General features: G+C 45.9%; 1 protein-coding gene across 5 annotated transcripts in view; it reads left to right on the top strand.

Annotated features, from left to right (window-relative positions):
• Positions 1-26,137, top strand: part of LOC130368159 (uncharacterized) — a 143,717-nt gene that overhangs the window by 105,921 nt on the left and 11,659 nt on the right. For all 5 annotated transcript variants that reach the window (XM_056571536.1, XM_056571538.1, XM_056571532.1 and 2 more), the window contains exons 7-8: positions 3,252-4,525; positions 20,120-20,174. In XM_056571536.1, the coding sequence (XP_056427511.1) occupies positions 3,252-4,525; positions 20,120-20,174 (1,329 nt within the window). The remainder of the gene's footprint in view (positions 1-3,251; positions 4,526-20,119; positions 20,175-26,137) is intronic.

Genomic DNA, 26,137 nt, shown 5'->3' on the forward strand with positions numbered 1-26,137 from the left:
GGTCCCCTAGGACTTAATGAAAAACAGGAATATGGTGCACTCTTATAGTAGTTAACTACATAATACTGTTCGCATAATAGGAAGTTGCTTTTAATGTTTGTATAACATGTTTTACTATACACTTTTGTGTCTAAGTTAAGAACCAATGACCTGCAGTTCACCTGCAGCGTCATCAGGATTTACCTGTTTTAAAGCACTCCCCTTCCTGTGACCTCACTATCCCGGTCTGACGAAGCGCTCAGATGCCAAACGGTCCCGTCATCGAGTGGATACCCCCGTGTTCCGTCCTCACTCTCCCCTGCTTGTCTTCCATTGTTGAAGCTTTGGAATAAAGAACCACTTGCATAGAATACCTGGGTCTGTGTGGTGAGTTGCTCCATTTCTACCTTCTTCTATTGTTGTAATTTACAAATCTGTTTAACTTTCTGGCACCAGTTCATTAAAAAAAAAAATTATAATTTCCAGGGGAGTACCCCTTTAATACATAGGGTAACATAAAACAGATCATGCACTATGCTGTGGCTTATGAAAACAGCTTGAATTTGAACAGAACCAAATCCTCATCAATTTACATTGATTAATGCAGCTAAAGATTTGGTCCCATATGTCAATATATACCCTTAGAATTTCTGCCACGTATTGCCCATTACTCCTCCATGCTAGCAAATAATTTGCAAGCTGCACTTTCCAGGCCATTCACTCCTCAACAGAAAATGCTAATAAATTGACACCTCCTGACAAAGTGAAATGTGCAGGTCTTCTGTGACATAAGGTGAGAGCAAACAAACAAAAGATGCAGCTGCAAGCTCCAAGATATGTATGAAAATAATAGTATATGGAACATTAGGAAATGCATTACTGCTTTATTTACTGTACTCATGTGAGGCTCAGTAGTGCTTGTCATGGTGGATAGACTCACACAGTTTGATCAAAACAAGGTAACCTCATACAGATGGGACTCTACAATACAAGCTCACATTTTTCTTAGGTTGAAGCCTACAAAATAACTAGGGGTAGATATTCTGCCCTGTTTAAAAACAGTTCATTTTGGAAGCCTGACCCAAAAAAGAGGCAAATCTGCTTGATATAGGGACCCATTTGCACTTGTTTCAGCCGGTTGGCTCCTATATTTTCATCAAACCTTTCACTAAGGGTCTATACTGATTTTGTCAGTATAGTAAATACATCAGCAGTGCAACTCATGATAATCCATATATTCAAAGTTTGCACCTTTTGTTAGTAATTTTTGTGTATGCTTTTGAGCTGCTCAAAGGAGTCACCGAGAAGTAATCACCCACCTTAGAAATCTCCTTTTCAGCTAATGTGTATATACAGTTGGTTGTTGTGTATGGCTATAATGTATGCCTTTAACTCAAAATGTTAGTGTCAAATAAGAAATTAACCCCTTAAGGACGCAGGGCGTATCCATACGCCCCTGTTTCCGAGTCCTTAAGGTCTCGGGGCGAATGGGTACACCCTGCGTTCTTTCTGCCTCTCTCCAGGCAGGGACCGGGCCGGGATGCCTGCTGATATTGTTCCAGGCATCCCGCCATATCGCCCAGGGGGGTCCTGAGGTCAATTCAGACAAGCGACTTGCAGTTATTCCGGGTCAATCAAGTCCCTGGTGACCTGGAAAAAAAGGGTGAATGGGGCTGTCCAAGACAGCCCCATTCACCCTTACTCAGCAGGAGTACCAACTCACGATTACGTGATTGATCGGTCGGAGCAACCGACCAATCACTGATCTGCAGAGGACGGCGATCGGAGCGGAGATCGGCGCCGGCTGGGGTCTCCTACCTTGCCCTGGTCCGGCGGGGGTCCCCTCAGGATCGGTGGCAGCGACAGGAGCAGCAGGATCGGGCTCGGCGGCAGGATACAGAGCGGCGGTCCCGGCAGCAGGATTCAGCAGGAGGTGAGGCTTGTTCACCCCCTGCTGTTGCTTAGCAACAACTCTCGGCATGCAAAACCAAAGGGCATGCTGGGAGTTGTAGTTTTGCAACAGCTGGAGTTCCAACTACAACTCCCAGCATGCCCTTTGGTAGTCTGTGCATGCTGGGGGTTGTAGTTATGCAACAGCTGGAGGCACATTTTTTTTTCTATTAAAAAGCGTGCATCCAGTTGTAAATAACTTCAACTCCCAACATGCACAGACTACCAAAGGGTATGCTGGGAGTTGTAGCAGTGTGCCTCCAGCTGTTGCAAAACTACAACTCTCAGTATGCCCTTCAGCTGGAGAACATCTGATGTAAAAACTGGGTATACAAGAACATGCGAGTAAAAAAATGAAGATTTTGGATTCTCATTTGCAGTTGCAGTTTGTGGTTGCAGTTTTTATAATAGGGTCATTTTTGGGATATATCTAATCCTCAAATTCACTTCAAAACTGAACTGGTTCCTGCAAAATTTAGATTTTGAAATTTTGGGGAAAATTGCTGCTGAACTTTGAAGCCCTCAGTTGTCTTCCAAAAGTAAAAACATATCAACTTTATGATGCAAATATAAAGTAGACATATTGTATATGTGAATCAATATATAATTTATTTGGAATGTCCATTTTCCTTACAAGTAGAGAGTTTCAAAGTTAGAAAAATGCTAAATTTTCTAAATTTTCATGAAATTTTGGGATTCTTAACCAAGAAATGATGCAAGTAACAATGAAAATTTACCACTGTTTAAAGTAGATTATGTCATAAAAAAAACAATCTCTGAATCAGAATAATCGGTAAAAGTATTCCAGAGTTATTAATGCATAAAGTGATAGTGGTCAGAATTGCAAAAAAGAGCTGAGTCCTTAAAGGGGTATTCCAGGCCCAAACTTTTTTTTTTATATATCAACTGGCTCCTGAAAGTTAAACAGATTTGTAAATTACTTCTATTAAAAAAATCTTAATCCTTCCAATAGTTATTAGCTTCTAAAGTTTTCCGTCTAACTTCTCAATGATGATGTCACTTCCTGGGAGCTGTGCATGATGGGAGAATATCCCCATAGGAGCTGGACAGCTCCCGGGACGTGAGTCATCAGAAAGCATTTAGACAGAAAACAGCAACTCCACTTCAGAAGCTAATAACTATTGGAAGGATTAAGATTTTTTAATAGAAGTAATTTACAAATATGTTTAACTTTCCGGAGCCAGTTGATATATATAAAAATAAAAGTTTGGGCCTGGAATACCCCTTTAAGGTGAAAAAGGGCTCGGTCCTTAAGGGGTTAAATATCCTTTATTGCACTGATTTGTAACCATTTTTCTCAGATCGTAAAAGCTGTGCTTCAAGACAAAATAGTGACTCGAGTGTTCTTTGCAAGACTCTTCATGTTGCATTGTCCCCAGAAGCCACAGTTTCTGAAGAAATGGACGACCAAGAATGTTGTTTAAAATATCCTGGAAGATATAATGAAAGTGTCTGTAAAACAGAAGATAGTGGACCTTTGGACAATGAGGAGGCAAGTTTCTTGGATCCCGGAAATAAAACTCTAGAGGACATGTACCCACAGATGATTGAAAACCTCAGCAGGCTATGGGATTTCGGTAAAAAAAAACAGGCAGCTGATAATATTGTTCGATATTACAAACGCCACTTTTGGCCTAAAAAGAAGGTAATGAGAATAAAAGTGAACAGACACATGTCCCAGTCTGTTAATAGGACATACACAATAAGCTCCGCACCCGATTTTGAGGAAATTGTGTCACCATCTAAGTCTTACAATTCCAGAATGCTGCAGGAAAAAAAATTGAGTAAACTAGACTTAAGAGAGCCTATGAAAGGTAAAAGTCCACGATTTTTACAGGGACAGAAATTCAGCAGCCCTGTCAGCACAATCTCAGTCACAATTAACCCCCAGAACAATGCTAGTAAGGCCTTTGAAGGCAGCCTAGATAATGTGTCAATATCCCTACCCAGTCCCTTTCTAGCCCAAGTGCTGAACAAGAAATATAGCATTATTCCTCCTGAAACAGACCCATTTTGTTACTGCAAAGACTCGAAGCACCTTCAACAAAACATTCACAGGAGAAACTCTCTCTCAGATTTTATGTCACTCTGCCCTAAAAAAGTGATTACCAGACCTAACTGCTATATGAGTGAAAGAACAAAGAGCCCAAGCAAGGCCATAACGACTAAAAGCCAGATGGACATAGAGAGAAACCATGGAAGCTACAAAGAATACACAAAGCAGCTGCAGAATAGAGCTGCAGGCACAATTACCAGGAGAAATTCATTTTCTTCATTTCCTGTATCTCACAGTCCAAGTAGAGATTTTGAAAGTCTTTACAGAAATCCAACTCGCAGTAAAATCCAACCAGACCTTTCATTGGGTAAAGCCCAATTCCAGTTATCAAAAACAGTTTATTCTTTGGTTGACTCACCAGGCTCACGAAGAGCCAAAAGGCCGGTCAGTCCTGATTTTTCCAAGAAACCCATGAGTGCTACTGAATATTTATTTGGGGGATCAAAACCAACCTATAAGTCTATGGACAGTAGTGATGTGTCTTGGGTAGAATCCAGCTCTTCTAGGATGCACCATTCGGTAAGTTTTTTTTCTTTATATATGACATTTCTAAATATGGGATCTGCTGAGAAAATATTATAAAATAATAGATTTATCACTTTTTTTTTTAAGTAAGTCTTACGTCTGTGGTGTGGCAGTAAAGAGAGGAGACCAGGAAATGGTCAGACTAATGGAAAACAACCAGTACTTTTACATTTGTACTTCTCTGTATATACTGATTGGGGGGAATTCATCAATAAGTTCTATCCATTTACACTTCTTGTCTATTGTACACTCTTGCTCAGAATTTACTGAGGCTGTACACTCCTTTGATAAATCTTGTGCAAATATAGAACCCCCCCTCGCTCTACCGTACACTCCTTCTCTACCTCACAGGAAAAGTGGACGTAGGGATTTTGTTCTATTGCTTTGAGGCCAGGATTCCATTGAGGTTTTTTTATGCATCATAAAAGAACGCAAGAAAAACTGTCCCAGCTTTTTCCTGCGTTTTGTCAGTTTTTCTTGTGGTGTTTTTTTTCTTGCATTTTTGCTGGTGTGTGGAAACCAAAAAATGTACTTAATGTTTTTTTTTTTTTTTCTTTTTAATTTAGATACGTTTATGCGGAGGACTGTCAGATTTTGTGGATTGCGATGATGAACAGCGTTTTTTTTTTTTTTCAAATGTCAATAAAAGGGTTAATGAGGGCTGTGGGGGAGTTTTTTTTTTTTTTTAAATAAAATTTTTTTTTCATTGTGTTGTATTTTTTATAATTGAATTTTCAGGCTTAGCAGTGGAAGGTGTCTTGTAGACAGAATCCATCACTAAGCCGGGGCTTAGCATTAACACCAAAACAGCTGGTGCTAACCTCCAATTATTACCCCGGTACCCACCGCCACAGGGGTGCCGGGAAGAGCCAGTACCAACAGGCCTGGAGCGTCAAAAATGGCTCTCCTGGGCCTAGGCAGTAACAGGCTGTCGTTATTTAGGCTGGGGAGGGCCAGTAACAATGGTCCTCGCCCACCCTGGTAAAGTCAGGCTGTTGCTGCTTGGTTGGTATCTGGCTGATACTGAACATATGCGTTTTTTTGGGTTCCCTATCAGCCAGATACCAACCAAGCAGCAACAGCCTGACTTTACCAGGGTGGGCGAGGACCATTGTTACTGGCCCTCCCCAGCCTAAATAACGCCAGCCTGTTACCGCCTAGGCCCAGGAGCGCCATTTTTGACGCTCCGGGCCTGTTGGTACCGGCTCTTCCCGGCACACCTGTGGCGGTGGGTACCGGGGTAATAATTGGGGGTTAGTGCTAGCTGTTTTTGGGGCGAACACTAAGCCCTGGCCTAGTAATGGATTCTGTCTAGAAGACCGGCTTCCACTACTAACCCTGAAAATTAAATTATAAAAAACACAACACAATGAAAAAAAAATTTTATTTAAAAAAAATTCACTCCCCCTCAGCCCTCGTTAACCATTTTATTGAAATTTAAAAAAAACTGTTCATCGTCGTAGTCCACCGAATCTGACGTAGTCCTCTGCATTCACGTATCTGAAATGAGAAGAAAAGAAAAACAAGAAATATGGGTTAGTACATTTTTTGTGCTCTCCCCTGGGAAGAGCGCACATAATGCAGTGTGTTCCTAAACAGGGAGCCTCCAGTTGTTGCTAAACTAAAACTCCCATCATGGGGGGCTGTAGTTAAGCAACAGCTGGAGGCACACTGGTTGCAAAACACTGAGAGTTTGTTACTTAACTCAGTGTTTACCAACCCGTGCGCCTCCAGCTGTTGCAAAACTACAACTCCCAGCATGTACGGTTTGTCATTGCATGCTGGGAGCTATAGTTTTGCAACAGCTGGAGGCACACAGGTAGGCAAACACTGAGTTAGGAAACAGACAATGTTTCCCAACTAGTGTGCGTCCAGTTGTTGCAAAACTACAACTCCCAGCATGCCCAGGCAGCCGAAGGGCATGCTGAGAGTTGTAGTTTTGCTACAACTGGAGGAGAACAGTTTGGAGACCACTGTGTAGTGTGTCCAAACTGTAGCCCTCCAGATGTTGCAAAACTACAACTCTCAGCATGCCTAGACTGCCAAGGCATGCTGGGAATTGTAGTTCGGCAACATCTGAAGGGCCAAATGTTACATAGTTAGTATGGTTGAAAAAAGACATACGTCCATCAAGTCCAACCAGGGAATTGAAGGGAAGGGTGTAAGGGGATAAGGGAAAGGGATGTAGTTTTATAATTCCGCTTAAGCAGTAATGTTATTTTGTTCCAGGAATGTATCTAACCCTGTTTTAAAGCTGTTAATTGTTCCTGCTGTGACCAGTTCCTGAGGTAGACCGTTCCATAAATTCACAGTCCTCACGGTAAAGAAGGCGTGTCGCCCCTTTAGACTAAACCTTTTCTTCTCCAGACGGAGGGAGTGCCCCCTCGTCCTTTGGGGGGGTTTAACCTGGAACAGTTTTTCTCCATATTTTTTGTATGGGCCATTTATATACTTATATACGTTTATCATATCCCCCCTTAAACGTCTCTTCTCAAGACTAAACAATTGTAACTCCTTTAATCGCTCCTCATAGCTAAGATGTTCCATGCCCCATATTAGTTTAGTCGCGCGTCTCTGCACCCTTTCCAACTCCGCAGTGTCCCTTTTATGGACAGGTGCCCAAAACTGAACAGCATATTCCAGGTGAGGCCGTACCAATGCTTTATAAAGGGGGAGTATTATGTCCCTGTCCCTTGAGTCCATGCCTCTTTTGATACATGACAATATCCTGCCGGCCTTGGAAGCAGCAGCCTGACATTGCATGCTATTCTGTAGTCTGTGATCTACAAGTACACCCAGATCCTTCTCTACCAGTGACTCTGCCAGTTTAATCCCCCCTAAGACATACGATGCATGCAGGTTATTAGTACCCAGATGCATAACTTTACATTTATCCACATTGAACCTCATTTGCCAAGTGGATGCCCAGACACTTAGTCTATCCAAGTCATCTTGTAACTTATGCACATCCTCTATAGACTGTACCGTGCTACAAAGCTTGGTGTCATCTGCAAAGATAGAAACAGAGCTGTTAATACCATCCTCTATATCATTGATAAATAAATTAAACAGCAGCGGGCCCAGTACTTAACCTTGGGGTACACCACTAATAACCGGGGACCAATCCGAGTACGAATCATTGACCACCACTCTCTGGGTACGATACATGAGCCAGTGTTCAATCCAGTTACAAACTAAAATTTCCAAGCCCAAGGACCTTAACTTACCTGTCAGACGTCTGTGAGGGACAGTATCAAACGCTTTGGCAAAATCCAGAAACACTATATCCACAGCCATTCCTCTGTCAAGGCTTCTACTCACCTCTTCATAAAAGCAAATTAGATTGGTTTGACAACTTCTATCCTTAGTAAACCCATGCTGGCTATCACTTATAATACTATTATCCCCTATGTATTCCTGTATGTAATCCCTTAGAAGTCCTTCAAACAATTTACCCACAATGCACGTTAGACTTACCGGTCTATAATTGCCTGGCGAAGACCTAGAGCCCTTCTTGAAGATTGGTACCACATTCGCCTTGCGCCAGTCCCTTGGCACAATACCAGACACCAGAGAATCTCTAAATATCATGAACAAGGGTACAGATATTACTGAACTTACCTCTCTAAGAACTCTTGGGTGTAGTCCATCCGGCCCTGGAGATTTGCTTACATTTACTTTACTTAACTTACCTTGTACCATCTCTACATTAAGCCAGTTCAATACATTATATGATGTGTTACCAGCACTTACCTGGCCAATGTCAGCTCCTTCTTCCAGAGTATATACGGAACTAAAGAACCCATTCAGTAGCTCCGCCTTCTCTTGATCGCCCGTGACAACCTCCCCATTATCATTATTAAGGGGTCCTACATGCTCTGTCCTTGTTTTTTTTTTTGTATTTTTATCTCTAAAAAAATATTTAGGATTAGTTTTGCTTTCTTTGGCCACCTGTCTTTCATTTTGACTGTCTGGGCATGCTTGGAGTTGTAGTTTTGCAACATCTGGAGGGCTGTCTGGGCATGCTGGGAGTTGTAGTTTTGAAACTACCAGAAGCAGCAGTGAAGAGTTTCACTGCTGCCTCTGATGCAGATGCCGCCGCCTCCTCCACTGATCCACATGTCTGCCTCATGTCAGTCTTCAAACAACAACTCACCTCCACCCCCCCCACCCTAGCTCTCCCGGCAGGGTGCACCACTCACCCCTGCTGTTCCTGACCGTCCTGTTCGCTCGTTTCTCATGCTTCACTGAACTGGTATGCCTGGGACCAGTCCTGACAGCTGACGTAATAGACATTAGCGCAGCTCCTCCATCCGACACATTCCACCCACGCCCCCCTCGGCGTCACTTCACATATCAGTGACAGATCTTCTCCGGGAGCAAGTTAACCCCTTAGGAGTCCAGCAGGTCAGTGGGGACACGATTTGGTGTATATACAATTATTGTTGCACATTGTTTCTGTGAGCTCCATCTGCAGACCGAGCTCACAGAAACAGTGAGTGACACCGACTGTCGGACGCACGGCAGGGTGTCCTCCCTCTTGTCCGCCCCCCACATCCAACCCCCCCCTTGGTACGCTACAGATGAAATGTGGATCGCAGCAGATCTCCAGAATGATCTGCTGCGATCCGCATTTAAATTAAAAAGGCGGTGGTACATGCGGCTACATCGTGCTGCCACCGACTCATATATACATTGTCATAATCCCCGCCGGGAGAGGGGAGCTCTGATTGGAGAATAGCTATTGACCAATCAGAGCTCCCGTGTTCCATCGGCGGGGATTATGAATTATGACAGTGTATACAAGAGCCAGTGACAGCGCAGTGAAGCCGCATGTACTGCCGACTTTTACAGTTAATAAATGCGGATCGCAGCGGGTCTCCGGATAATGACCTGCTGCGATCTGCACCTCAGCCCCTGGACTACAACTCCCATCATGGGCAGAGTCTGTCCATGATGGGAGTTGCAGTCCTTACTGTGTGAAAATACACACTTTGGTACGTGTCCTCTGAGGTGGTGTATATTTGCGCAAAAAAATGAGACTTGCGTTCTTTTTGTGCGTCCAAAAAAAAACACGCAGCTAGTAAATCGATGTCTACAGGAAAAATAGCTCTATGGTACACCCGAAGGGTGACATCTTTAGAAAAAGTTCCACCAAAAAAGACGCACAAAAATATCATTGCGCAAGAAAATACACTTAAAATTACTCTATATAGGTTGATGAATCCCCCCCCTATGTGTGTGGTACACATCTGATTTTTACCAACTTTGCTTTTTTTTACCAAAGTTTCCTCTCTAACATGCAGACATTTTTCCAAGGGGGTGCACATCCAGCAACCCCCATTAACAGCACCCCACAATAAATTGAGCCCTTAACCTGGTTCTAGAGTGATATAGTTGTTGTCTTTCATAACTGTTAGATCTTTCTGGTTTATTTTCAGTAAGTAGAATCGGCTCCATTGGGGGACACAGACCGTGTATGCTGCTGTCTCTAGGAGGTGTGACAAAAAAGTCTGCTCCTCCCAGCAGGATATACCCGCCTTCAGGCTCTGAGCTAATCAGTTTAAGCTTAGTGTCTGATGGAGGTGGACATGGTCTGGAATTATCCAGACCAGATCTTCAGATTTTTTTAGTTTTTTTATTCCTTTTCTTTTCTGTTTTCAGGTGGGGACTCAGGGACTCCGGTTCCCTGTTTCCCCATTGCGAGTAAGGGGGCACAGACATTGCGTATATGCGCTGTTCACCCCCCTCGTCAACGGTCGGCGCCTGGGTTGGTACCTCATGGGTCCTGGTCCCCCTATTTCCCTGCTTGCCTCGCTCGCGCATAGCAGCCAGGCGTGATGTAGGTAACTAAAGCTGACTGAAGACTTCACTGAAGACTTCATTGGGTAAGTTCTTCTGACTGAGGTAAGTAGTTTACTTCTTTCTCCTCAGGTGTGGACTTGCAACTGCGGGAGACCCCCTGTTTTTGGCCCACCTTTTCAGGTTGGGCTGGCTTACTGGGGATGGACTTTTATTGTGGACTTTATTCTGGGGGAGCAGTGGCACTCTGAGGGGGCATGTATCTTATGTTTGGCACTGTGTGTGTTACGATGAACAGCGGATTATATGCGGCTTACAGCCGCGGCGCTAGTACGGGCCGGCTTACTTTCGTTTTCGCCGGCAGCGCCTTATATGCGGCTGACAGCCGTGGCGCTGGTACGAGCCGGGCGCTCTCAGCGCCGGCTTGCTTTCGTTTTCTCCGGCAGTCTCTGCCAGCGAATTAACCGCCCGCTCTGTTCCCCCGAGCGCATATGCGAATGACATGTGCGCTCAGGACAATGAGCGGGCGCCATTACAGCTCCTTCTCGGCCTGTTTTTAGCTCCGCCCGCAGGGCTGTCGGAGCTCTTCTGAGGCGCGCATTAGCCTCATATCAGCGCCGTGGGCGCGAATTTCAGTCAGAAGGGGGGCCAATTAGTTAGGGCCTCTGCTTCAGACACGCCCCCCTCTACTATTGGCCATCTTTTTCTCACTCTAGCTGCATGGAGCCGTTCTCCTCACTGCAGCTGCAAGGGGACACAGACTTATTTTGTCTGTAAAACACTGTAGTACCAAAATGCCTGGCTCTACCGAGCCCACTTGCCCTGCCTGCTCCACTGCTCCCCCAGACCCTCTGGTACCCCCTGATGCCCTTTCGGTCCCGGTGGGTTCAGCCGCTCCACCAGCCTGGGTTTCTTCCCTGACCCAGTATATGGCTGACTTGACCCAAGTCTCCTGTTCAGTGGCTGAGGCCTCCCGGGAAGTGGTGTCCGCCTTGAAGGGGTCTTCCCTGCGCAGGACCTCTGAGAGGGCCCGCTCCTCATTTCCACATACGTCATGTTTCACAAGCGTACTAGGGGTGCCTCATCTGACTCTTCCATTGAGTCTTCAGATAGACATGGGCGTTCCCCTCGTGGGTCCCTCCCCCCTGTCATCTGGGCACAAACGTCGCTCCTCCAGAGGATGTTCTTGGAGTCGCCGCTCTGCCACGCCAGAGACGCGTACCCTGTCAGGTTCCCCCCCCCCCCCCCCCCCCCCTCCAGAACTGCCTCTACTCATTCACATTCCCCTGGTGAACTGGTGGACAAGGCTTCTGAGCCGGCATCTGACTCAGAGGACTGCTCCGACTCGACTGCAACAGTGAACTCATTGGTGACAGCCATAAGAGACACCTTTCACTTAGAGGACGCAGGATCTTCGGATGTCACTCCAGGAGTATCCTTTCATCGTTCTAAGCCAGCACCTCAAAGGTTCAGCTCTCACGCTGACTTTGACGACATTCTGGAATCTGCATGGAAACATCCAGACAAGAGGTTCCCGGGAATCAAGACTATTCAAGAACGTTATCCATTTGACAAGGACTTTGTCGCTAAGGTGGTTTTCCCTCCCTCAGTGGATCCACCAATCTCCCGGATCTCTAAGGCGACTGCACTGCCTCTGGCAGATGCCGCTGCCTTCAAGGATCCCACGGACATTAAGGTAGAATCCTTAGCGAAGTTTGCTTCTGAAGCAGCTGGCTCTTCTCTTCTTCCCATCTTCGCCTCGACATGGGTGTCCAAGGCCCTATTGGAGTGGTGCCAAAAGCTCCATCAGGATATCTTAGCGGGATTCCCCCCCCAGAGGATCTATCTGCTCTGGCTCTCCAATGCTCTAAAGCTGGGGACTTTCTGTGTGCAGCTTCCATGCAGTCAGCCCGTTGTTCTACCTTTGCTGTGGGTCACCTAGCGGCTCTCCACCGCTCTGTGTGGCTTAAAGCTTGGATTGCGGATGCCGCTTCCAAAAGGTCTCTCACTGAGCTTCCCTTTACGGGTGGCCGTCTTTTTGGCAAACGCCTTAATGAGGTTATCTCTGAGGCAACAGGAGGTAAGAGTTCCTTGTTACCTCAAAATAAGGCTCGCCCTTCTTCCCAAAGGAAGTCCTTTTTCCTTTCGGACCTCTGGCTCCAGCAAAGGGTCCGGGCAGGCGCCCTCGCGGGACAAGAAGGTTCCCTCGTTCCGGGCACGCCGTCTTGGAAGTCGGACTCCAACCGGTCCGGCCGTTTTGCGCCCAAATCGGGCAACCGCAAACCCACTTCTGCATGAAGTGAGACCCCCACCCGCGGTTTCTTCTTGGGTGGGAGGTCGTCTCTTGCTTTTTTCGAGACCTCTGGACTTCACACATTCAGGACTCTTGGGTCAGGGACGTGTTGTACAACGGTTACCGGATCGAAGTCGCCTCCCTTCCGAGGGATTGCTTTTTTCGATCCCGGGCCCCCCGGTCTCCTCCTCCTGGCGAAGCAATTTCGAGCGGCTCTCCAGTCTCTGCTTCTCCAGGGGGTTATCGTCCCCATTCCTCCAGGGGAACTGTTTTGGGCCATCTATTCAAATCTTTTTGTGGTCCCCAAGAAGGACGGTTCTGTGCCACCAATCCTAGACCTCAAGCGTCTCAACCCTCCCCTTCTCATCCGCCACTTCCGAATGGAATCTTTCCGTTCGGTGGTGGCGACCCTGGAACAAGGAGTTCCTTTCATCGGTGGACATCGAGGATGCCTACCTCCATGTGCCAATATTTCCGGGCCATCATCGGTACCTCCGCTTTGCGGTTCCGGAGGGGCACTTTCAATTCGTATCCCTCCCCTTCGGTCTAGCCTCGGCTCCTCTGGTTTTTACAAAGCTCCTTGCGCCAGTGATGGGCCTGTTACGGTGGAGGGGAGTCTCGGTGATACCCTACCTGGATGACCTTCTCATCAAGGCTCCAACCAGAGCCCAGACTCTGGAGAATCTGGACATCACTCTCCACACTCTGATTTGCTACGGGTGGATGGTCAACCGGGACAAGTCTGTCCTCCGTCCTACCCAGTCTCTAACCTTCCTGGGACTTCGATTCGACACGGCCTCTGCCGAATTTGTCTTCCGCCGGAAAACGTCTGGCGCTCCGGTCGGGGGTCCGCTCCCTTCGGACCCAGGTATCAGTCTCCATCCGCACTGTATGAAAGTCCTGGGTCGGATGGTGGCAACTATGGAGGCCATACCCTTTGCCCAGTTCCATTACCGTCCTCTTCAACTGGCGATTCTCTCTCGATGGAACAGGTCTCCTCTGTCCCTCGATCGTCTGATTGTTTTCCCTCACAGGGTCCGTCAGTCTCTGCTCTGGTGGCTCCACTCCGCCGCCTTCTTCTCCAAGGGCGGTCGTTTCTTCCCCTTCACTGGCAGGTTGTTGCAACGGTTGCCAGCCTGTCGGGCTGGGGCGGCGTGTTCAGGGATTGGACGGTTCAGGGACTCTGGTCTCCCCAGGAGACCCTTCTTCCGATAAACATATTGGAATTTCGGGCGATTCTTCTTTGTCTTCTTCATTGGGAGTCCCGTCTTCAGTCCCGTCCTGTCCGTGTTCAGTCGGACAACGCCATGGCCGTGGCGTACATAAATCGACAGGGCGGCACTCGCAGCTTGGCAGTCATGGCCGAGGTGACAAACATTCTCACCTGGGCGGAGAGCAAGGTTCCGGCCTTTTCGGCGATTCACATTCCGGGAGTGCTCAACTGGGAAGCTGACTTCCTCAGTCGGTGCTCACCCGACCCCGGCGAGTGGTCTCTACATCAGGAGGTCTTCATGCAGCTCTGCGACCTCTGGGGCATTCTGGACGTTGACCTCTTTGCGTCCCGGCACAATTGGAAGATCCTCCCTTTTGTGTCCAGGGACCCTCAGGCTCTGGCCGTGGACGCCCTAGTGATTCTTTGGGCATGGTTTGCCCTACCTTATCTGTTCCCTCCTCTTCCACTCCTTCCCAGGGTGCTGAGGAAGCTCAAGGCAGAGGACGTCCCCGCCATTCTGGTAGCTCCAGATTGGCCCTGAAGGTCGTGGTACGCCGACATAGTCTGGCTCCTGGACGACGCTCCACTGCGCCTTCCGCTCCGCCCGGACCTGCTCTCTCAGGGTCCTCCCAATTTACAGTCGCTGCATTTGACGGCGTGGCGGTTGAGACCGCGGTTTTGAGGGCCCGCGGATTCTCTTAAGTCATTCACACCATGCTCAAGACTCGTCAGCCCTTCTCCGCAAGAATTTACCACCGTACTTGACGGTCTTATTTTCGTTGGTGTGAAGCTCAGGACTTCTCCCCGGTAACCTTCTCGGTTCCCCGTCTTCTCTCCTTTTTGCAGTCGGGGTTGGAACTGGGGTTGTCTCTCCATGGAGTGGCGCACGCTGTTCCTCCTTATAGGTCACCCTCTCCCCCTTTGGACTTGAATTTGGTTCTGAGTGCCCTCCATGGTGCACCCTTTGAGCCCCTTAGAGAGGTGTCTCTCCGCCTCCTTTCTTGGAAAGTGGCGTTTCTTGTTGCTATCACCTCCATCCGGAGGGTGTCTGAACTGGCAGCTCTTTCCTGCCGTTCTCCGTTTCTGGTGATCCACCAAGACAAGGTTGTTTTCCGGCCAGATCCTTCCTTTTTGCCTAAGGTGGTCTCAACCTTTCATCTCAATGAGGACATTGTCCTCCCGTCTTTTTGTCCTGCTCCTTCTCATCCTAAGGAGCGCTTACTACACAAGCTGGATGTAGTTCGGGCTGTTCGGTCTTATCTCTCCATCACTTCTTCGTTTTGTCAGTGTGATTCCTTTTTCGTCCTAACTGAAGGTCGTCGCAAGGGACAACCTGCTTCCAAGGCCACCATTTCTCGGTGGATTTGGTCCGCCATTTCGGAAGCCTATCGCTGTAAGGGGAAGATTCCTCCTTTCAGGGTTGTGGCTCATTCTACCCGTTCTGTTGGGGCATCCTGGGCTCTCCAGATTAGACCCTCGGCCTCGCAGATTTGCAAGGCAGCTACCTGGTCGTCTTTGCACACTTTCTGGAGGTTATGCAGAGTTCATACTTTCGCATCGGCTGATGCTACCCTGTGGTGTAAAGTGTTGCAGGCGGCAGTGGATCGGCCGTCTGCCTGACTGCTTATCTGCTCACCCAAGGGACGGCTTTGGTACGTCCCATGGTCTGTATCCCCCCCCCCCCCCCCCCCCAATGGAGCCGATACAGAAAAGGAGATTTTTGTTTACTTACCGTAAAATCTCTTACTCGAAGGATAAACTCGAACTTAAACTGATTAGCTCAGAGCCTGAAGGCGGGTATAATATCCTGCTGGGAGGAGCCAACTTTTTTTATTACCATAGTGTCACACCTCCTAGAGACAGCAGCATACACTGACGGTCTGTGTCCCCCGATGGATCCTTCGAGAGAGATTTTACGGTAAGTAAACAAAAATCTCCTTATTTTTTTTTTTTTCCCGATGGGTATGTATGAGGGCTCACTTTTTGCGCCGTGATCTTAAGTTTTTATCGCTACCATTTTTGTTTTCCTCTTACTTTTTGATCGCTTTTTATTTCTTTTTTATGGTATAAAAAGTGACAAAAAATACGCTATTTTGGACTTTGGAATTTTTTTGGAATTTTTATTAAGTGTACGCCATTGACCGGGCGGTTTAATTAAATGGGCACGGTCATATCAAAAAATTGATATGGTGTAGTACTTAAGTACTACAACATATCTCTAATATACTTTAACCCCTTCCCGACCTATGACATACCTGTACGTCATGGGTGGCAAGGTGTTCCCGACCCATGACATACAGGTACGTCATGAACATTTTTGCCGCTACTCGCGGCACCCCGCAGCGCCCGGTAAGATGGTGGCTATCACCGATAGCCAGCCATCTTACCATGCGACCACGGGGGGTTTCATCCCCCCCCCCTCCCCAGCGATCGCTGCTATCAGCTGGTCAAATCTGACTAGCTGATAGCAGCGTTTCGCTATGAAAATACTTAGCAGCGCGGTGTGTGAGTCCCGAACTCGTCCCCCGGCGTCACTTACCCGTCCGAGTGGTGTCCCGAGCGGTCCCGGCGTGAGCGTCGTCCTCCAGGCGGTCCCGGCGGCGCTGCGTCCCGGAGGTGAGTTTCCGGCAGCAGTGCGGCATCTTCATTGGCAGCAGTGAGATCGCAGTAAAGCGATCTCACTGCTGTCTCTGGGAGTTTCAAAACTGCAACTCCCAGCATGCCCAGACAGCCTTTGGTTTTCTGGGCATGCTGGGAGTTGTAGTTTTGCAACATCTGGAGGTCCTCAGTTTGGAGACCACTGTATAATTGTCTCCAATCTGTGCTCTTCCAGATGTTGCAAAACTACAACTCCCAGCATGCTCAGTCTGTCCAGGCATGCTGGGAGTTGTAGTTCTCGAACATCTGGAAGAGCACAGATTGGAGACCATTATACAGTTGCAAAACTACAACTCCCAGCATGCCCAGACTGCCCAAGCATGCTGGAAGTTGTAGTTCGGCAACATCTGATCCTTCAGATATTGCTGAACTACAACTTCCAGCATGTCTGGGCATGCTGGGAGTTGTAGTTTTGCAACAACTGGAGGCACACTAGTTGGGAAACATTGTCCGTTTCCTACCTCAGTGCCTCCAGCTGTTGCAATTGTTGCAAAACTATAACTCCCAGCATGCACTGACAGACCATGCATGCTGGGAGTTGTAGTTTTGCAACAGCTGGAGGCACACTGGTTTGGAAACACTAAGTTTGGTTGCAAAACACTTGAAAGTTTATTACTTAACTTAGTGTTTCCAAACCAGTGTGCCTCCAGCTGTTGTAAAAGTACAACTCCCAGCATGCACGGACAGCCAAAGGGCATGCTCGGAGTTTGCAACAGCTGGATGTTTGCCCCCTCCCCCCAATGTGAATGTACAGGGTACACTCACATGGGCGGAGGTTTACAGTGAGTGCTGAAAGTTTGAGATGGTGCAAATTTTGCGCTGCAGCTCAAACTCCCAGTGGCAAACTTGCTGTGAACCTCTGCCCATGTGACTGTACCCTAAAAACACTACACTAACACTAACCTAAAATAAAAAGTAAAAAACACTACATATACACATACCCCTACACAGCCCCCCCTCCCCCCCAAAAAATGAAAAACGTCTGGTACGCTACTGTTTCCAAAACGGAGCCTCCAGCTTTTGCAAAATAATAACTCCCAGTATTGCCGGACAGCCATTGACTGTCCAGGCATGCTTGGAGTTTTGCAACAGCTGGAGGCACCCTGTTTGGGAATCATTGTCGTAGAATACCCCTATGTCCACCCCTATGCAAATCCCTAATTCAGGCCTCAAATGCGCATGGCGCTCTCTCACTTTGGAGCCCTGTCGTATTTCAGGGCAACAGTTTTGGGACACATATGGGGTATCGCCGTACTCGGGAGAAATTGCCTTACAAATTTTGGGGGGCTTTTTCTTCTTTAACCCCTTATGAAAAGGTGAAGTTGGGGTCTACACCAGCATGTTAGTGTAAAAAAATAAATTTTTTACACTGACATGCTGGTGTTGCCCTATACTTTTCATTTTCACGAGGTAAAAGGGGAAAAAAGACCCTCTAAATTTGTAATGCAATTTCTCCCGAGTACGGAGATACCCCATATGTGGGCGCAAAGTGCTCTTGGGGTGCCCAGAAGGGAGAGTGCACCATGTACATTTGAGGCGATTTGCACAGGGGTGGCCTATTGTTACAGCAGTTCTGAAAAACGCAAAACAATAAATATCCATATGTGACCCCATTTTGGAAACTACACCCTCACGGAATGTAATAAGGGGTGCAGTGAGAATTTACACCCCACTGGTGTATGACAGATTTTTGGAACAGTGGTCTGTGAAAATGAAAAATAAAATTTTTGATTTGCACAATCCACCGTTTCAAATATCTGTCAAACACCAGTGGGGTGTAAATGCTCACTGCACCCCTTATTAAATAACATGAGGGGTATAGTTTCCAAAATGGGGTTACATGTGGGGGGGTCCACTGTTCTGGCACCATAGGGGCTTCCTAAATGGGACATGGCCCCCCCAAAAACCCTTTCAGAAAAACTCACTCTCCAAAATCCCATTGTCGCTCTTTCCCTTCTGAGCCCTCTACTGCGCCCGCCGAACACTTTACATACGCATATGAGGTATTTCCTTACTCGAGAGAAATTGGGTTACAAATTTTAGAGTGATTTCTCTCCTTTTACCCCTTGTAAAAATTCAAAAATTGGGTCTACAAGAAAATGCGAGTGTAAAAAATGAAGATTTAGAATTTTCTCCTTCACTTTGCTGCTATTCCTGTGAAACACCTAAAGGGTTAAAACACTTACTGAATGTTATTTTGAATACTTTGGGGGGTGCAGTTTTTATAATGGGGTCATTTATGGGGTATTTCTAATATGAAGACCCTTAAAATCCACTTCCAACCTGAACTGGTCCCTGAAAAATTACGATTTTGAAAATCTTGAGAAAAATTGGAAAATTGCTGCGGAACTTTGAAGCCCTCTGATGTCCTCCAAAAGTAAAAACTTGTCAATTTTTTTATGCAAACACAAAGTAGACATATTGTATATGTGAATCAATATGTAATGTATTTGGAATATCCATTTTCCTTTCAAAGTTAGAAAAATGCTAAATTTTCATGAAATTTTTAGATTTTTTACCAAGAAAGGATGCAAATATCAGTGAAATTTTACCAATAACATAAAGTAGAATATGTCCCGAAAAAACAATCTCGGAATCAGAATGATAAGTAAAAGCATTCCAGAGTTATTAATGTTTAAAGTGACAGTGGTCAGATTTTCAAAAAATGCCCAGGTCCTGAAGGTGAAAATGGGCTGGGTCATGAAGGGGTTAATTAAAGGGTACCTCTCATCAAAAAAACTTTTGATATATTATAGATTAATGTATGTAGGATAACTTTACAATTGCATGTTATTAAAAAATATGCTTCTTTCTATTTAATTTTCCACTTTGAAGAAATGACCACTAGGGGTCTCCCTACCAGTCCTGGCAGCAAGCATTTCAGACTCATGCTGGAGTCCTTAACACTACGAGCTGCCAGTCTGCTTTGTTCACAAAGGAGAACACTCAGAGCTGCCAGCCTGCTTTGTTCACAGCCTGTTTGGCTGTGAACAAAGCAGGCTGGCAGCTCTGAGTGTTTAGGACTCCAGCATGAGTCACAAATTCTTGCTGACAGGACTAATTGGGAAAAACAATAGAAAGAAGCATATTTTTCATTAACATGCTATTGGAAAGTTATTCAACATTCATTAATCTAAAATATATCAAAAGTTTATTTGATGAGAGGTACCCTTTAAAAAAAGGGATTTTAAGCCAGTTTAAAATCACTTTTAAATTCGGCCACTAGACGTCGCCCTCCTAGTAGCCGAATGCATTGGGCAGTGACGTCACTACATAATTTCGACTTTTAAGCCTGGCAATGAGTCGAAATTCAGTCACTGCGGTGCTCGCTCCCGCCTGTCAATCAAACAAGCGAGAGCACGCTGATAGCTGGGCCTGCGCGCATTGGCCAGCTCCACTGGCCTCGCACGGCTCCGCCCGCCCCCATTACCCTGTCCGGATGCAGCGCGCGCACTCATTGCTACGCTGATCCGCTGATTTTAGCTCAGTGTCTGCTTACTAGTGGCAGGAGATATACTAACACTTGTATGTGTCCACCAATAAACAAGGCAAGAATAGTGGGGATAGTTACTGGTGGGTAAGAAAAATACCTTATTTCATTTGTATTTCTTTTGTTTTTTAGATTTTTGCCTCATCTGTTGAAACCCACATGTTGCCTTACAGTCCAGTGTTGCTCAGTGAGTACTGAACGGAGAATTAATAAAAAAAATATATATAAAGCATTTTATGTACAAAATACGTATTGTTTTGAAAATATGGTTAACCCCACAGTTTTTTTGCATAATAAAATATTGAGAAAAGTGTGTGTGGTTCCCCATATTTTTATACTCGGCTCGATACCAACCAAGCAGCAACAGCCTGATGTTACCAGGGTGGGCGAGGACCATTGTTACTGGCCCTCCCCAGCCTAAATAATGCCAGCCTGTAACCTAGGCCCAGGAGCATTATTTTTGATGCTCTGGGGCTGTTGGTACAGTCTTTTCCCAGTACCCCTGCGGCAGTGGGTAACGGGGTTATAATTGGGGTTAGCGCTAGCAGTTTTTTGGGCTAACGCTAAGCCCTGGCTTAGTAATGGATTCCGTCTGGTAAAGCTTCCAATGCAAAGCCTGTAAAGTAAATTTTAAAAAACACACAGCACGTTTTAAAAACTTTTATTCCAGAAAAATGCTCCCCCACAAGTCCTTGTTAATCATTTTATTAATAGTAAACAAAAAAAAGCCGGTCATCCATGTAGTCCTCCGAATCTGAAGTAGTCCTCTGCATACAGGGATCTGAAATGAGAAGTAAAAAAATAAAAAAATTGGTTAGTACATAAAGCAGGGTTTGCAAACATGGAGCATCCAGCTCTTGCTAAACTACAACCCTTTGGCTGTCTGGGAATGATGGAAGTTGTAGCTTAGCAACAACGAGCCTCCAGTTTAGCAACAGCTGGAATCTTGCTTTTCCTAAACTACAACTCCCATCATGGGAGTTGTAGTTTAGCAACAGCTGGAGGCACCCTGTTTCTAAACTATAACTCCCAGACAGCAAAAGTGGTCTGGGCATGCTGGGAGTTGTAGTTTTGGAACATCCTGCTTGGGAAACACCACTTCACACAGTGTTGCCCTTTCATACCAGTGTTTCCCAACCAGGTTTGTACTAGATGATGCAGAACTACAACTCCCAGCATGCCCTGACAGCTAAAGGATGTCTGAGCATGCTGGGAGTAGTCGTATTGCCACATGCTGGTTTGGAAACACTGCTTCACACAGTGTAGGCCATCCATGCCAGTGTTTCCCAAACCAGGGTGCTTCTGGATGTTGCAAAACTACAACTCCCAGCATGCCATTCCAGGCATGTTAATAGTTGCAGTTTTGTAGCTTCTGCAACAATCCTGGTTTGGAAACACTGATTCCACCATCACCCCCTCCTCCTCCTCACCTCCTGGAGCTTCCACTGTGATGATCCTGGTTATTCTTACTTTACAGCTTCGGTTGCAGCCCACGCAGGAGTTCACTGATTCAGCCTGCTGGCAGTGTAATCAGAGCGGCATGTGCTTGATGACGTCACGCTGTGCGCCGCTCTCATTACCCAGCCGACTAGGTAAAAATAGCCGGGAGGGAGACGCAGGAGGAAGAACAGGGGTGAGTGAGTGGGGGGAGTTCTGAAAGCAGCTTTACATCAAATTTGGACTTTAGAAACATGATGCCCGCTCCCTCTCCTGTCGGACACTTTCTGTGCATGTATGTCAGCATTTTAGTCCGTAATGATTTTCCATGAGACGGTCTCAGTCTTCACATGCCTATGGCCAGTGTCTGCCGTAGAAAATCTGTGAAGGTGTCATTAAGTGACGTCATCACAGATGCTGTAGGCAATGGCAGCTCCCAGTAAAAACATAAGATGAATCAAATGTAAAATGTTATCAATATATTTAAAAAAAAAGTGACCCATTCCCTTTAACGCACCAGGTCGTATATTTACATCCTGTACATGACTCGAGCATCAGAGCGGTGCTTGCATCATGCGCGGCAGGTTCTGGCTGCTATCAGCAGCCAGGGACCCACCGGTAATGGCCTACATCATTTATCATACTCATGTCCGCCATTATCCCTCAAATGTTGTGATCAATACATATCACGGCATTTGCAGCAATGCAGTTGTTTGAATGCATGATCGGATCGCCCGCATGGTTCCGATCATCCAACATAGCGGCTGGAGGTCTTCATTCCTGCTCCGGCCATCATCCCCGGGTCTTCTCCTTTGGGCTGACATCGAGCAGATCAGAGAAGATCACGGATAATACTGATCAGTGCTATGCATAGCACTTGTCAGTATCTGCATTCTAAGGATTGCTATAGATAGTCCCCTATGAAGACATAAAAGTAGTTTTAACCCCTTTTAACCCACTTCCATTTTTTCCTCCTTACCTTTTAAAAATCATAACCCTTTCAATTTTCCACCTAAAAATCTATATGATGACTTATTTTTTGCGCCACCAATTTTAATTTGTAATCTATGGTGAAACAAAAAAAATAAAATAAATCATTGCACAACAAAATTGAAAGAAAAAAACACACCATTTTGTAACTTTTGGGGGCTTCCGTTCCTACGCAGGGCATTTTTTTTTGGTAAAAATGACACTTTTTCTTTATTCTGTAGGTCCATAGGATTAAAATGATACCTTGCTTTATATAGGTTTGATTTTGTCTTCTGGGAAAAAATCATAACTACATTCACGAAAATGAATATGTTTAAAATAGTCCTCTTCTGACCCCTAGAACTTATTTTTTTTTTTTTTCCCAGATGGGTATGTATGAGGGCTCACTTTTTGCACCATGATCTGAAGTTTTTATCTGTACCATTTCTGTTTTCATCGTACTTTTTGATCGCTTTTTATTTTTTTTATGGTATAAAAAGTGACCAAAAATACGCTATTTTGGACTTTGGAATATTTTTACGTGTACGCCATTGACCGGGCGGTTTAATTAAGGATATATTTTTATAGTTCGGACATTTTACTTTTACTTTTATTTACATGTTTTTTTAAATGGGAAATGGGCGGTGATTCAGACTTTAATTAGGGAAGGGCTTAAATAACATTTATTAACACTTTATATTCAATGTTATAGCCCCCATAGGGGACTATAACATTGCACACACTGATCACTGCAATACAATAGTATGGGATTGATCAGTGTTATCGCCGCTCGACTGTTCCTGCCTGGATCTCAGGCACGGAGCAGTCATTCGGGGATCGGACACGTAGGAGGCAGGTACGGACCCTCCTCGTGTCTGTACAGTTGATCGCGATGCTACGGTTTCTCCTTGGTGGTCCTGATCAGCCCGACTGAGCTGCCGGGAAGGTTTCACTTCAGATGTCCTGATCGCCGCGTCTGAAGGGTTAATACCGGGCATCACCGTGATTGGTGATGTCCGGTATTAGCCACGGATCCCGGCCGTTAATGGCCACTGGGACCAACCCTATACGATGGGTCACCGCGTGACCCTGTCTTATGGCGGGAGCCGGCACAGGATGTAAATATACGTCCTGCGTCGTTAAGGGGTTAAATAAAATTTTTTTTTTTTTTTAAACGCCCCTCCCCCATTAAAAACTGACCCTTTTTTACCCATTTTATCCCAAAAAGCATTAAAAAATATATTTATATATTTAGTATTGCTACGTAGATGTCTGATCTATCGAAAGATTGTTAATGATCCTGTAAGGTGAATGGGGAAAATGTAGGAATGAAAAATACGTCGAAAATAGCTGCTTTTTTGTCACCTCCCATTAAAAAAAAATAAAAAATTATAAAAAAAGTTACATATACGGAAAAGTGCTACCAATAAAAACTACAGATCACAATGCAAAAAATTACCCCTTATACAGCCCTGTAAATGGGAAAAATAGTGACTTTAAACCAAGGCTGTGGAGTCGGTAGATAAATGTTCCGACTCCGGAGTTTTCTATACTTCCGACTCCTCTGTATTAATATGCTAATGTATTTTATACATTCCTTGAAGGAAAGAAAGGTAACATACCTGTCATTACCACAGGACTACTGGCTGGGAAGCCAACAGTCTACTGTATTGAACAGTTTGTGTGCTCATTTGCTGTTGAATATAGGGCAGTGGGAGGATCAAGGAAGGGGCATTTATTATAAAACATGATTTCCCTAGTAGAATCCCATAGTCATGTTTAAAGGGGTACTCCGCCCCTAGACATCTTATCCCCGGGGTCCCGCTGCTGACGACCCCCGGGATCAACACTGCGTCACCGCGCCTTAATTACTACACAGAGCGAGTTCGGGGGACGGATACAGAGCGATACAGTGGACGAAGCAGCGTAATGTCATAGCTCCGCCGCTCATGACATCACGGCCCGCCCCCTTAATGCAAGTCTATGGCAGGTGGCGTGAAGACCGCCACGCCCCCTCCCATAAACTAGTATTGAGGGGGCTGGCCGTGACATCACGAGGGGCAGAGCCATGACGTAGCGGTGCTCCAGCCCCTGTATCGCCCGTCATTACGCACAGAGCGAACTCGCTCTGTGGAGTAATGATAGCGCTGTGCCGCAGCGGCAATCCCGGGGGTCCCCAGCAGCGGGACCCCGGCGATCTGACATCTTATCCCCTATCCTTTTGGATAGGGGATAAGATGTCTAGGTGCGGAGTACCCCTTTAAGCTAACAATCGAGTTAAGTTTTTATAGCCTTAGCTGAATGGCAGCAGTTTTTCCAATGGTTTACAGCTTCAGTCTTGAACTATTGACTCTCCATTCCCTTCACTTATACAAGTGTCTCTAGTCCTGCAAAAAACATATCAGTGAGAGGCTAGGTTACCCATGGGTTCCCTGTAACAGCAGAACACAACACTATGGAAAGTATAAGTATTGCCGCTCCTAATTGTGCATCGTGTGCCATATAGTAAAGCACATGAAAAGCATGCTGCTTCATGGTCACTTAACGTGTTCATTTTGTGGTTACGTGAGGCACTGCATGCATTGGTCTTTATTCTTAAAGTAGAGAAGTCATTAAAGGAGAACTCCGGTATGGGGGAAAAAAAAAAACGTATCCCCTATCCTAAGCATAGGGGATAAGTGTTTGATCGCGGGGGGTCCGACAGCTGGGGCCCCCTGCGATCTCCTGTACGGGGACCCGGCTCGCTCCTGCTCAATGCAGGAGCCGAGCGTTTTCGACCACAGCCGAAACTGCGTCCGGCACGCCTCCTCCATTCACTTCTATGACAGGGCCGGAGATTGCCGAAGGCAGCACTCCGGCCCTGCCATAGAAGTGTATGGAGGGGGCGTGTCTGCCGCAGCTTCAGCTGTGGTCGAAAACGCTTGGCTCCTGCATTGAGCAGGAGCGAGCCGGGTCCCCGTACAAAAGGTTGCAGGGGGCCCCAGCTGTCGGACCCATCCCCCCTCCCGCGATCGAACACTTATCCTCTATGCTTAGGATAGGGGATACATATTTTTTTTTTCCCAAACCGGAGTTCTCCTTTAATTATAACTTTTTGTGAATTGGGACATTTAAACTTGCATTGTTTGCCGACTCCAGGTAACCAAAATTTTGTCCGTCTCCTCGACTCCGACTCCACAGCCCTGCTTTAAACATACTTATTTTCTTTAAAAAGTTTTCATTTTCTTTTAAAGTGGTACAATAATAAAGTTTGTAAACATGGGTATCATGTTAACCTTATTGACCCGCAGAATAAATAATAAATGTCATTTTTACTATAAAGTGTACAGCGTGAAAATGAAACCTTTTCAAAATTTGCATTTTTTTTAAATTTCCCCATACAGATATTTTTGGTTGCGCCATACAGTTTATAGTAAAATGATAATGTCATTACAAAAGACAATTGGTTGCACAAAATTCAAGCCCTCCTATTGGTCTGTGGATGAAAATTATAAGAGTTATGATTTGTAGGAGGAGAGGAGGAAAATACGAAAATGCAAAAATAAAATTGTCTGTGTCCTAAGGGGTTAATGTTATAACCGAATTTCTAAACTAGAAAACTTATCTAAGGCTAGGTTTACAACTGTGATTCCATTCGGGCTCTTTGCTCCAGATAGGCTTTAATATGGTCTTGCAGGTTTCCGCCCTTAACAGAACCTCCAATGCAGATGTCAACATAGCCTAAGTTTCAATTTTGTCATGCAG

The sequence above is a fragment of the Hyla sarda genome, chromosome 1 (assembly GCF_029499605.1).
Source record: "Hyla sarda isolate aHylSar1 chromosome 1, aHylSar1.hap1, whole genome shotgun sequence".
Lineage (NCBI taxonomy): Eukaryota > Metazoa > Chordata > Amphibia > Anura > Hylidae > Hyla > Hyla sarda.